Raw genomic sequence first — 13,148 nt, forward strand, 5'->3', positions numbered from 1 at the left:
TGTAATCAGCTTATCTCCAGGATGTCACCATGGTAACAGACCCCGAGCCAGGTCGTCTCCCACAACAGGGGGATGTCGCAACGGGAAATGCTGTTCAGCACATGAGACGTCATCGCATGTGATGTGATTCAACAGGAGGATGTCACAACAGATATGATTCAACAGAGGGATGTCGCAACATATGTGATTCAACAGATAGGATATAACAGGGGATGTGGTTTAACAGATGGGATGTTACAACAGGAGATGTGGTCAACGGAAGGCATGTCACAACAAATGTAATTCAACAGAAGCATGTCACAACGGGATATGTGGTTCAAAAAAAAAAAAGAAGGATGTCACAACAGATGTCTCAATAGATGGGATGTTACAACAGGAGATGCGGTTCAACAGATAGGATGTCAAAACAGCTGTGACTCAACAGATCGATTGTCACTACATGAGACATAGCTCAACAGAAGGATGTAACAATGTGATAGCTGGCTTAGTAGAGGGATGTTACAACAGGAGATTTGGTTCAACAGAAGGATGTTGCAAGAGGAGACGTGGTTCAAGAGAGGGATATGACAACAGGAGACGTGGTCCCTCAGCCATTAGAGACAGGTGGGAGGGATACCTGTTGGGTTAGGTATGTGTAAATATTCTTCCTTACTCGGGCCAGTTGGTTTCCTTGTTTCACGACCTCATAGATTCACTGCTTCACGGCTTCACAGATTCACTGCTTCACAGCTTCACAGCTTCACGACTTCTGAAGGAATTGGTTTGGCAAAGTTCGCTTTTTTTTTTCTTTTTTCTAAAGATATGTGAGAAAAACAGCAGTCCAGGTGAGCCGGTGTTAATGGGAGGAAAAAGTTTCTTGCCTGAGCGTTGAGGAGTTGACGAGGGCGGGCGATGATGGGGCTCAGAGAGGAAGACATGGGAAATCAATCCGGATGAGACGAGGAAACTCATAATTTCCTCTGACGGAGGGGAAGGACTGATGCTAGCTGGGCTAGTTGGAGAGTTTAGTGATGGTAAACTACGATTTTAGTCTACAGCTAATTAGAACTGTGTACTATGTACTGTATTTTGTGTCGGGCAAGAAGTGTGTACTGAATCTTGTGTCTGGTAAGAAGTGTGTACTGTATATTGTGTAGGGTAAAGATGATCTTGCTTTTTGAATAATACAGCTCTGTTCTGAACCTCACTTTTCTGTAACTATTACAGCGCTAGGTTTCATTATGAGTTACAGAAGAATACGGTTCAGAACAAGGCTGTGTCACCATCAGGAAACCGTGTCATTCTCCAAACGACTTTAATTCTACCAATTCGTGAAATTCTGAGAAATTCTCTTCATAGAGAAATGTCATAGATTAGAATTTAGCATATTATCTGGGAAGGATTGTTCACCTGAGACACACAGACACACACAGGGTCGGCATTGATCTCTGGTAAATGTCAAGTGTTTAATGTTTCATCAGTTAAAGAGTCTGACGAGTAAGTTCTTGGTTCATGTTACGTCTGTTGTTGTAACAATCTGCACAGCGTTACGCCCTGTCGTTACTCTGGCTTGTGACGCCGTGACGGAGTCATGGTTGCCATAGGGAGGTCATGGGAGGGTTATGAGGTGGTGTTCATCCTCCCTATAGGACGGGAAGTCCTCTTTGTGTAATGAGGAAGACCTTTCCTTCCTCATTGGTTTTGTTCTCAAGCAGTGAGGGTGTGACGGCCGGCCGAGACTCTGGTGTCAAATGTCAATGAGAGCGTCGAAATGTTATGTTTATCACATGGCTAAGTCCCAGTGCCAGACGCGCGCGCGCGCGCGCGCGCGCGCGCGCGCACACACACACACACACACACACACACACACACACACACACACACACACACACACACACACACACTGTTACCTGTTGCCTTTCGGTGTAACGTCTTCTTTATCAAGGAAAAAACAACAGTGTGGTTCTGTATGGGTGGTGTGGTGTGGTGTGGTGGTGTGTGGTGTGGCGTGACTTGGTGTGGTAGCCACATTGTCCCTGAGAAGATATAACCGTGTTGGCACCGTTGTTTCATCTGTGTGTTAACGTCTGGGAGACGTTGTGCTGACGAGTCTGCACATACTCAAACCTTCCCTTGTAACATCATGTCAGAGATTATGACAGAGGTTGTGTTGCCATGTAAGAAGTTGTGTTCCTATGTTAGAGGTTCTACTGCCTTGTCAAAGGTTGTGTTGCCATGTCAGTGGCTGCGTTTCCATGTCAGGGGTTGTGTTGCTAAATCAGAAGTTGTTTCGCTATGTCGAAGGTTGTATTACCATGCCAAAGGCTGTGTTGCCATGCCAAAGGTTGTACTGCCATGCCAAAAGTTGTGTTGCCATGCCAAAGGTTGTGTTGCCATGCCAAAGGTTGTGTTGCCATGCCAAAGGTTGTGTTGCTATGTCAGAAGTTGGGTCGCCTCTCCTTCAACTGTTACAACCTCAAGCGAGAGTGGACTTTGTTCTACACAGCCTCAAGTGAGTGTGTGCTCTGTTCTCTACGTCCTCAACAGTGTATCATCTGTTCTCTACAACATCAAGCGTGGGTGTAATCTATTCCCCACAACGTCAAGCGAGGATGCACTCTATTCTGTACACCCTCAAGTACACTTGTGCTGCGCCGAGGACGTTCTCTGGTTCAACAAGAGAAGAAAATGATCATTTCTGCGAGCATCGTTCTCATTTGAGTCCTTTACTGTAGCTGGGAGTTGTGTGTCTCACCTGCCCTTCTCTGTGGCTGTAGTCGCATCATAACCACACGGGCGGGCAAAGGGGTAAAAAAAGGTAAACACAGAAACTGAAAGCATTGATCAAGGACGTTTGTCTTATTGACTGATTTCGCCGACATCGTCTTCTACAGAGAACAGATTATCTTCTGAAGAATTCGCTGTCGATGACTTGACTACCGCCTCTTGCTTTCAGTTCTCGTAGACTTATAGAGTCCCATATCCATTCTTCTAGCGTGTTCCAGTGCGCCGTCCTGGAGGAGAGAAAGAGAGAGGCGAAAATGGGAATGTTTCCAGCCTTCCCTCGGACGTTCCAGCAGCATTACCTCCCCTAACACGCGTTTACCTCCTGGACGAACTCGCTACGCCGTCTGGAGGAATAAGCTATGGCTGTATATTCCTCTTATATTACTAAATCATCTTGGTTTCCTGTTTGAGGAAATCCAGGACTATATCATCCATGGTTTCCAGTTCGCTCTCTGTCCTCCAGAAATCGGGTAGAATTATGGTCACTTAAAAGCTATATCCTTTCCATCTATTAAGCAATATCAAATGCCGTTTTTCTTCATATACTTTGCGTCACTTGTATATGGTTACCACCCAGTTATGAAGAGAAGCTTGTTATAAAACACAGGTAATCTGACTTATCTAATTGAAGGTCTCGCTCTACATAGTAAGTGACTCGGAGGTGCGCATTGTTTTTTTTTTTTTTTGGGGGGGGGGAAGCCGAAAAACAAAAGTACCTGACACTCATGGTCGCCCTTGAGGCTCGTCAATAGACATTTAAAGAAAAAATAGTAAAGCGCTTTGTGACAGGAAATTTGCATTTTATTTTTTACATTTTACTAAAAAAAGATGTTTGAATTTAAAACTGTCGACAAAATTCAAGTCCAACATTTTCCAGGAAGTAGACAATGAAGTTCTGGGAGAAAAAGTTATCTTGAATAAATGATAAGGACGTTTAAACGCTCACTTCAGATAGACTTTCGAGTTTCAGGAAACGCAAGAGAAATGAAAGCGTAGCTGTAAGACCTGTCGTTTATCACATCTTCCAGCAAACTGACAGAGAGGTGAGGCAAGGAGTAATATATCCAGGAAAAACCTCAGGTCAACGTTGACTTGATTAAGCAAAACTGACAAGCCAGGTCATAATGACACGTCACTCTCTCTCTCTCTCTCTCTCTCTCTCTCTCTCTCTCTCTCTCTCTCTCTCTCTCTCTCTATATATATATATATATATATATATATATATATATATATATATATATCTTACCTCCTTGTCCCAGGAATCTTTTATATTGTTATGAGGTTCCTGCAGCTCTGAGGAAGCTGGCCACGTCCACCGGTCGGGACCACAGGTCATAACGTGTTGTGTTGTGTGTGCGTCTATGTGTACAGAGTGCAGGGCAGCTGAGTGGTAAGTGTTCGGTGACTTTATGGTAGCTGCATCGTGGGCATAATGGGTCTTAGGATGAGTTAAAACGGTGTTTGTTGCGTTGTAGGGATGGGTGATGTCCGAGGCAGGCAGATGATGATATGGGACTCTACCTTCGCCTCTACCTCGTCAGACACTTATCTGGAGACAACCTTAGAAAACGAGGGGGTCGCTAGAGACTTCGGGGGGAACACGGTAAGGGAGAAGATAACATGACGACCCACATACGAGGAGATACACATGTGACTAATAATTCTACCACATTTATGACCGAATTCGAGGCAGAGTTCCTCATTATGATTCATAGAATTAATCTTTTTTTCCTTGCGAGTCAGATGTCGGTCTGGCCTGGAGCTTCAGTTCATTTTTATTCCTGGGGCTTTTTTTCAATGTTACTCCGGCCATGAAGCGAGGGAAGCAAATGCATTTCTCTCGTTATGATGAGTTTATGACAGGGTAGATACAGATGGCTTCATCTGACGAGGCGCACGTGAATGAGAGTGATGGAAAGACGATGAGGAACAGGAGAGTGTTGATAAAGGATGAGCAGTGAATGATGATGAATGAGTGAGTAAAAGCAAACGAGTAGTGATATTCTCTGCCAGTCTCTCTCTCGAAAATCCTTCACAAATTTTCTTTCTCCTTTGACGGTACTGTGATTCCACAACTTGGCTCAATGAACATTCTTATTACTGTAACAATCACTCTACCTTGGAAACCCCACATTATGGAAATAGCTAAGTCTGCCTCGAAAAATCTGAGAGTCCAGTTTATATGTCGATTTTTTCCCTTCTGAACAGTTGGTCCGTTTACACAAGGGACTGATTCGTCCTAGTATGGGATACTGTTCCCACATCTGGAATGGTTCCAGCTCAGTATGCTTGCTTGACGGATTTGAGTCGGAAGTAGCCGGCTTACAAACTCTCCCAGGCGAACTTCAAAACTTGACCCCCCTTGTCTTACTTCGCTATGTTGGTTCACTTTTCCTCTTCTGTTGGTATCACTTTGGTTTTTGTTCCCAAGAGCTGACTGCTTGTGTGCCCCCAACCACTAACTAGACCACGCAATACTCTGCAAGCTGCTACGTCACATGATTACTGTGTGACAGTTGGCAATTCAAGGGTGGGTCGTTTTGATAACTGTTTCTTTCCCTACACCTCGAAGCTCTAGGTATCTCTACCTTCTAATGTCTTTCCCAATAACTATGATTTGGCTCATTAACAAAAGATAGGTTTTTAACTTACCCCAAAATTCGTAAATATTTTTTTTTCTTTTTCCCTTTAACTAAGCTCTATATATTTCATTTACGGCCTGGCCTTGCTGTGGATATTTTTCCGTGACTGAAACCTCCAACGTAAAAAAAAAAAAAAAAAAGAGAGAACTAGAGAGAAATGTTAGTGGTTATGTTAAGTAGAAAGAGATAGGTGGAGATAAGGTGATTCAGCACAACAGAGGAAAGAGATGGTAAATATACAATAGAGGAAATAGATGAAACACGAGAAGAGTTTATATAGAAAGGTTCAAAGTAATAACAAAAGTGAATTCAGGAATAAAGGAACATTACCAGAATACTGAGCGAATCGACTAAAGGAGAAACGACAGGGGAGGGTGTGGAAGACGTCGAGTGGCGATAATGAGAAGTGGGTAGGAAAAGGAAAGCCTGTAGCTTTGTTCTCCCGTTCGAAGTGGAACCGGGAGAGAAGAGAACAAATTCATCAGAGTTACAGGAATGAGTAGGAAAAGTAGAGGAGTAATAGAAAAATGAGTAAGGTAAAGGGCAGTTGTGATGTGGTGAGTAGGTGGTAGAGTGGCAGTGATGGGGTGAGCAGAGGGTAGAGCAGCAGTGATGGAGTGAGTAATGGGTAAAGGAGCAGTAATGGGGTGAGGAGGGGGTAGAGAGGCAGTGATAAAGTGAGTGAGGTGTGGAGTAACAGTGATGAGCAAGGTGTAGAGGAGTAGTGATGGAGTGAGTAAGGTGGAGAAGAACGGTGATGAATTAGGTAGGGGCAGAGGACTAGTGATGAACCAAGTAGGGGTACATGAGTAGTGATGCAGTGAGTAATATGAACAAATGCACAGATAGAGGAAAGATTAAGAGGAAGGGAACAACAGTGAGCAAATAAGAGAGAGATTTTCATCGCATTCACTTTGTGAATTTTCTATCTGTAGTTTACCATCTATATCTTTTATAATGTGTCCCAAATTCTTCCAATTCCAGTCCAATGCCAAGCCTTTGAAGTGCCAGGATTTCTATGAATTTCACTTAATTATATATATCTTTTTATTGCGCTTTATTCCAAGTATTCTAGGAAGCATTATGGCATTTTTAACCCATTTATCTGGTGAACTTTATTCTCCACTATTATTCATTTCGACTTATTTGAGGAATATGATACTATTTGTGGTTTTTGCCTTAGGGGTTTGTTAAAATGGATACCCGTGAGGGTTTGAAGACCTGTCTTACCTTTCTTATCCTGCGCTGAGGGAGATGTGACGTCCATGTGTCGAGAGTCAAACCTAAGATAACGATAAGATCAAGATAGAGACACAGACCTTGGCAGAGTCGTAGGTCCAGGAGCCGAACTTCATGTTACACTTCTGGTCGTCGAAGGGGTACCAGGTGATGTCGATGCGACAGGTGGAGAGGAAGATCCCAGGAGGGATGTAGGTGCAGAGCCCCGTGTTGGCCACCACTACGTTTGTCGGATAGGTGCTGGAGAAGCCTTCGTCAGCGCTGCATGGAGGAACAGACACGATCTGCGTTAGTCTGGTGGACTCGGGGACGGGTCTTTGTGACAATGGGGAGGTGGTTGTGCAGGGTAAGGAAAACAGAAATTTGTTTTAAGTGGGTAAGTGCCTGAGGTACACCAGAATGTTGGAGGGGAGGAGGAGGAAGAGGAGGAGGAGAGAAGGTGGAGGAGAGAAGGAGAAGGAGGAGGAAGGGCTATGTTATTCTGAAGGAGTGGGAGTACATGAAGTTACGTGGAAAAGACAGACAACAGAGGGCCTGTTATTTGTTCGTGTACTAAGTAGATGAGGCAGAGTTGGAAGAGAAAGAAGGTTCTCTCCTTATCCACCACTCCCTCCAGCAGCAACAGTTGCAGGAAAAAGAATGGAAGAAAAACCATACCTTGGTCAAGTAAACCTACCTGAAATCTAACAAGATAGAGCGAAAGTGGAAATATTACTATAGAAATAGGGAAAAAACCAGTAGAGAGAGAGAGAGAGAGAGAGAGAGAGAGAGAGAGAGAGAGAGAGAGAGAGAGAGAGAGAGAGAGAGAATTAACTGTTCGAGTTCTGGAAAAGTCCAGGTAACGCTGGAAGGAGTTGGATATGTCTCTATTAACTTATGGAATATCCTTTTTCTATGGTTAAGGCTAAAACGTTGAATAGTTTACATATTGTCATCTCGATACCAAATGTCAAAAGAAATGTACTGTATAGTGAAGGAGGAGAAACGTACCAGCTAAGAGTTCATAAGGGGCCGATAGAGATCCTTCATTTATTCAATATGTGGAGTGAAAAGAAGCCAGTCAGGTGGTAGATGTAGTTAAAGTCACCAAGAAAGTACAGGTACAATGAAGTTTCGTGATGGTCGGCGGAAATACTTTCTTCTTAATGCTATGAACCAGCAGAACTACTTTATTGGCAGTGATAAGATTAGGGGAAAAAAAGATTCTGCTTTTAGTGATAAGATTAGGAATGATTTACTATAGAAGGAGTCTCCTATCAGATAAGATTGGGGAAGACCTTACAGTAGGAGTCTCTTATCAGTGATAAGACCGGGGAAGACCATGCAACAGGAGTCTCCTATCAGATAAGACTAGGGAAGACCTTACAGTATGAGTTTCCCATCGGTGGTAAGGTTGGGGAAGATCTCACAGCAGTAGTAGTTCCTATCAGAGATAAGACTGGGGAAGATCTTCGAGTAGAAAGAGTCTCCTATCTGTGATAAGACTGGAGAAGATCTTACAGTAGAAGGAAGTTGTTAAGGAAGCAAGACACAGTCGTCATAAACACTTCATAGAGTCACTGACGTAGGTGGACGGAAGGATTTCTTTTAGTAGGAGACAGAAGGGTCGTTGCTCTTTTAAAGGATGAGGGAGTGGAGGTCATACTCCAAGTCTTCAGCAGAGTCATACTTAACAAGATTACTCAAACTAAAGAGTACAGAGGAAATCTATCTATCTTTAACATAACGATTGCCGAAGGAACTTTCTTATTTTTTGATCAACTTCATTTGCTTTGATAAACAGTGATCAACAAAAATAGAAAATGGGTAATATCCCAACTCCACATGTTTTTTCAAAGTAAGGCTGGCCACCTTCAATGGAGAACATAGATATAATATGCTTAACGTACAATACCATTGTAAATAACAGGGTGAAAACCTGGGTTTAATGGGATTTGGGCACAAGAGTTTTACCTAACCACTTCACAATGATATTATAGCAGGGAAAAGAATATATAATTGTGAGAATGTTATGCATACGCTGGAAACATTTTTGACTCAGTTTTAATCTTATGCTTCAACACAATGAACACATGAAAACCTGAAAAGATATATTGTACACGGAATTTCTGGCAATTTGTACAACGCAAGAGGAAGTTAATTTTGGTTAGGAATATATATATATATATATATATATATATATATAATATTCGCCTTGCTACCCAGACATATCCTTATAAGAAATACTTGATAGTACCTCTTCAAAAATGACAAAAAAAACACAAAATCTACAATGGAGTCACCCAAGGAGCAGTTCTTTCTCTAGCCTTCTTCAGTCTCCTCCTACGTGACCTCCCATCACACCTTGGAGACCATAAAATCAAAGTTCTCTCCAATGCAGACGACACCCACAATTTTGACACTTCATAAGCAACACTGAGTATGCAACACAACATCAGCCAATCAGAACACTGGCTCACTCAAAGCTGAATGTTTGCTTCCACATAACCAGGTAACATTACCACACATTTTGACCAACTTGCTGAACGTTGTGTGTGTGTGTGTGTGTGTGTGTGTGTGTGTGTGTGTGTGTGTGTGTGTGTGTGTGTGTATATAAGAAAAAAATCCTTTGGAAATAAACATTTTATACTGGGTGAATAAAGATGAGATATTTGAGTTAAGGAAAAATTACCCAAATACACTTTTCGTTCATCGCTTCATATAATGTAAATATCCCTCAATAAATGTCATTTCTCATTTGAATTATGTTGAGAGAGGATCATTATGGGCATATGACAGATAAGGGACATAGTTACACTAGTTAAGAAATGTCGAGGGGAATATGGCTGTTTGAAGACATCAAGGATTATGACTTGGTATTTGATGACCGAAAAGAAACAGACACTCTATGTATGACACTCCAGACATAATGTATGGGCTGACTACTTCGGTGGAATAGAAAACGAGACTTAACACACACACATACACACACACTGGTAGGCACATGTCAATGTTCCTTTTCATAACATCAGAGTTGCTGGTCTTTGCTATGTTCGAGAGTGTAAGTTTCCCTTCATCCCAGGATGATCTTGAGAGGCCACGTAGCATGTATGGTTGTCAGTATTTTGGAGAGAATATTCAGCCCACGTTGAGAAAGTTATATGGCTTAATATTTTTTTCTATCAGTCTCAATAATAATAATAATCAATAATAATAATCATTATCTTTAGCACTATCATTATTACTATCATTATCATTATTATTATTATCATTATCATTATTATCATTTATTATTACTATTATCATTATTGTTATTACTATCATTATTACTATTACTATTATTATTATCATCGATTTCATCATTTTCGTTATCATTATTGTTATTACTATATTCATTATTGTCATTATTATCACAATACAAATATATTGCATATTTCTGCCTCTGTTGGTGGAGACAGCGTTGCATGTATTCCAGTAACAGAAGACTGAGTGTCCCCTGGCCCTGCTCCAGGAACTTAATATGTAATTCCAGTGTCAGCTGATGACCCGGCTGGTCCAGGGGCCAGCAGATGATCAGAAATGATAGCGAAGATTACAGTAATACATCGTTCACAGATGATAACGAGTCTGAGATAACAAGGAATGCATCATCTTTAGCAATAGGTGAGAGAGATCACATGTACACACACATGTGAATGAAACTATGGGAAAATATCTTAACGTTTCGGTCGGTTCCGATGGGTCACAGGGATATATTGTGGGGTAATATTGAAAGTGTTTAGGCGATGATAATTCATCACGCAGTGAGCCGCCTGGTTATTGAGGGAGGAGGAGTCCATTTTTCATGAGACATAGACGGAAGACTCGAGAATTTCCTGAGCATCAAAAAGACTAATTCTCTATTTTAAAAATATGAGTATCGTTAGTTGCCCTAACTATGGAATTAACAGTATATATATACTTATTCATTTATTTTGCTTTGTCGCTGTCTCCCGCGTTTGCGAGGTAGCGCAAGGAAACAGACGAAAGAAATGGCCGAACCCACCCCCATACACAATGTATATACATACACGTCCACACACGCAAATATACATACCTATACATCTCAATGTACACATATATATACACACACAGACACATACATATATACCCATGCACACAATTCACACTGTCTGCCTTTATTCATTCCCATCGCCACCTCGCCACACATGGAATACCATCCCCCTCTCCCCTCATGTGTGCGAGGTAGCACTAGGAAAAGACAACAAAGGCCCTAGTCGTTCACACTCAGTCTCTAGCTGTCATGCAATAATGCCCGAAACCACAGCTCCCTTTCCACATCCAGGCCCCACACAACTTTCCATGGTTTACCACAGACGCTTCACATGCCCTGATTCAATCCACTGACAGCACGTCAACCCCGGTATACCACATCGATCCAATTCACTCTATTCCTTGCCCGCCTTTCACCCTCCTGCATGTTCAGGCCCCGATCACACAAAATCTTTTTCACTCCATCTTTCCACCTCCAATTTGGTCTTCCACTTCTCGTTCCCTACACCTCCGACACATATATCCTCTTGGTCAATCTTTCCTCACTCATTCTCTCCATGTGCCCAAACCATTTCAAAACACCCTCTTCTGCTCTCTCAACCACGCTCTAAATGCCCCACACTTTCTCTAAATGACATAATAAATGTGGGAAATATTCTTACCACTTCCTTTTCGACAGCACAGTAGAAATGTACGGACGTTACCCCCACTCTCTACTACATTCCATTCTACCCTGCCTGTCTACCATCACCCCTCATATCTCCCCAGCCCTAGTGTCCGTCTATCTTCACGCAAGTACGTATATAAACACGTACTGAACTCAAGTTTACAACTGGTACTGCAAATGTATCCAATGGGCATTTTTGTGACAACAATTTTCAGTTTATATGTTGAAGACTCAGCCGACATCAACACCATATACTGGGCTGTTATCAGAGAAGTTTTGTTATACATCCTGGTACAGCAGTACGGTAGATCTCTGACCGAATGACGTCACAAACAACGTATATGATGTGCCTGATGCTCAATCTTGGACCATAAATTGAGGATGGGTAAATCATTGACATATGTGAAACAGATTACATTTCCACCTGACACGAGACATGTGCTTAATGTGATTCGGTACGTACGTACTTGATTACGGAACATGTGTACGGACGGCTGGCTCTGGGTGATTGGGGGTTGGGGGTAGGGGTGGAGATGGCAGACGTGTGGTGTGGCGTAACACTGTATGTCAACATCGGACAAGCGAGGGCATAACGAACTTAGTGTTGTGATGAACGATGAGATTTAACGAACTGTTACGATGCTAACGAAGGGAATGTTTGCTGTGATTATTATGTGCATCAGGGAAGAAATGTGTTTCTGTCTGTCTGTCTGTCTGTCTCTCTCTCTCTCTCTCTCTGTCATGTCATCATGTCCTCAAGGGTCGTTCTGTCGCACCTAAGGGGTCGTACCCTCGTGCTTAAAGGGTCATATAACCTTCAGGTCCTCGGGGTCGACCCTCAAGGTTGTGCCTGAAGCGGCGCTTGGCAGGCGCTCGGGTGAACGGATTTACCCGGGTAATGTGCGAGCTAGATAGGCATCGGGAGAGAGAGAGAGAGAGAGAGAGAGAGAGAGAGAGAGAGAGGTGTTCGTGAGGTTCAAGGTGAACATATTGGGTGGGTTATCGTCATAGCTGCTCCCGTAGATGGAATGTAGGGAGGCAGTACTGGATGGATTCTGACCAAGACCTGATGAAACAGGGTATAGACTGGAGTCATAACCAATTCTAAACAGGTAAACGCACGTCGTTTAATTGCCTAACGTAAAGTTAATGAAAATGTTTACGCTAAACAGTGAAAAGATTATATTCATTTACTGATATACATATAAACGACCTAGCCCGTAAATAACGTACGTAGATGGAAATGTATTGATCCATATCGTTTCCAATGCTTTTGGCATTAATGAGTTCTAGCAAAAAAAAAAAAAAAAAAAAAAAAGAAGTCTGGCCAATAACATTTACTTCCAGTGAACAACGTTTACAAAATACGTCAGGCAAATAACGTCATGTAAATAACATCAAACAATGTCTATTAAACAACGTCCAGCAAATAATGTCATTAAATATCTAGTAAATAATAAAAAATACGTCCAGCAAATAACGACCTACCAATAATGTCCAGCAGAATACTTTCAGCAAATACCGTTCTGTAAGTAACGCCCAGAAAATAGCTTCCATCAAATACTGTCCAGTAAATAACGTTCATTAAACTGTGTCCAGTAAATAACACCCAGAAAATAATGTCCAACAAATAACGTCCAGCAATTAACGTCCATTACATAACGTTCATCAAATAACGACCAGCAAATAGCGTCCAGAGAAAATAGTCCATGAATCGGGCAGGAATCAAGACATCCGATCAAAGTCCCTGCTGAAGGGTGAGTGAGTGAGAGAAAATATGGAAAGCGCTCTGTCCTTTCGCC

The 13,148-nt window shown here is 42.2% G+C and overlaps 1 protein-coding gene across 1 annotated transcript in view; it reads right to left on the reverse strand.

Moving 5' to 3' along the window:
• LOC139756156 (neuronal acetylcholine receptor subunit alpha-7-like) overlaps nucleotides 1–13,148 on the reverse strand; it is a 547,320-nt gene that overhangs the window by 110,899 nt on the left and 423,273 nt on the right. Inside the window, exon 5 of the mRNA XM_071675331.1 lies at nucleotides 6,728–6,908. Within this exon, the coding sequence (XP_071531432.1) occupies nucleotides 6,728–6,908 (181 nt within the window). The remainder of the gene's footprint in view (nucleotides 1–6,727; nucleotides 6,909–13,148) is intronic.

This window comes from Panulirus ornatus, chromosome 20 (genome assembly GCF_036320965.1).
Source record: "Panulirus ornatus isolate Po-2019 chromosome 20, ASM3632096v1, whole genome shotgun sequence".
Lineage (NCBI taxonomy): Eukaryota > Metazoa > Arthropoda > Malacostraca > Decapoda > Palinuridae > Panulirus > Panulirus ornatus.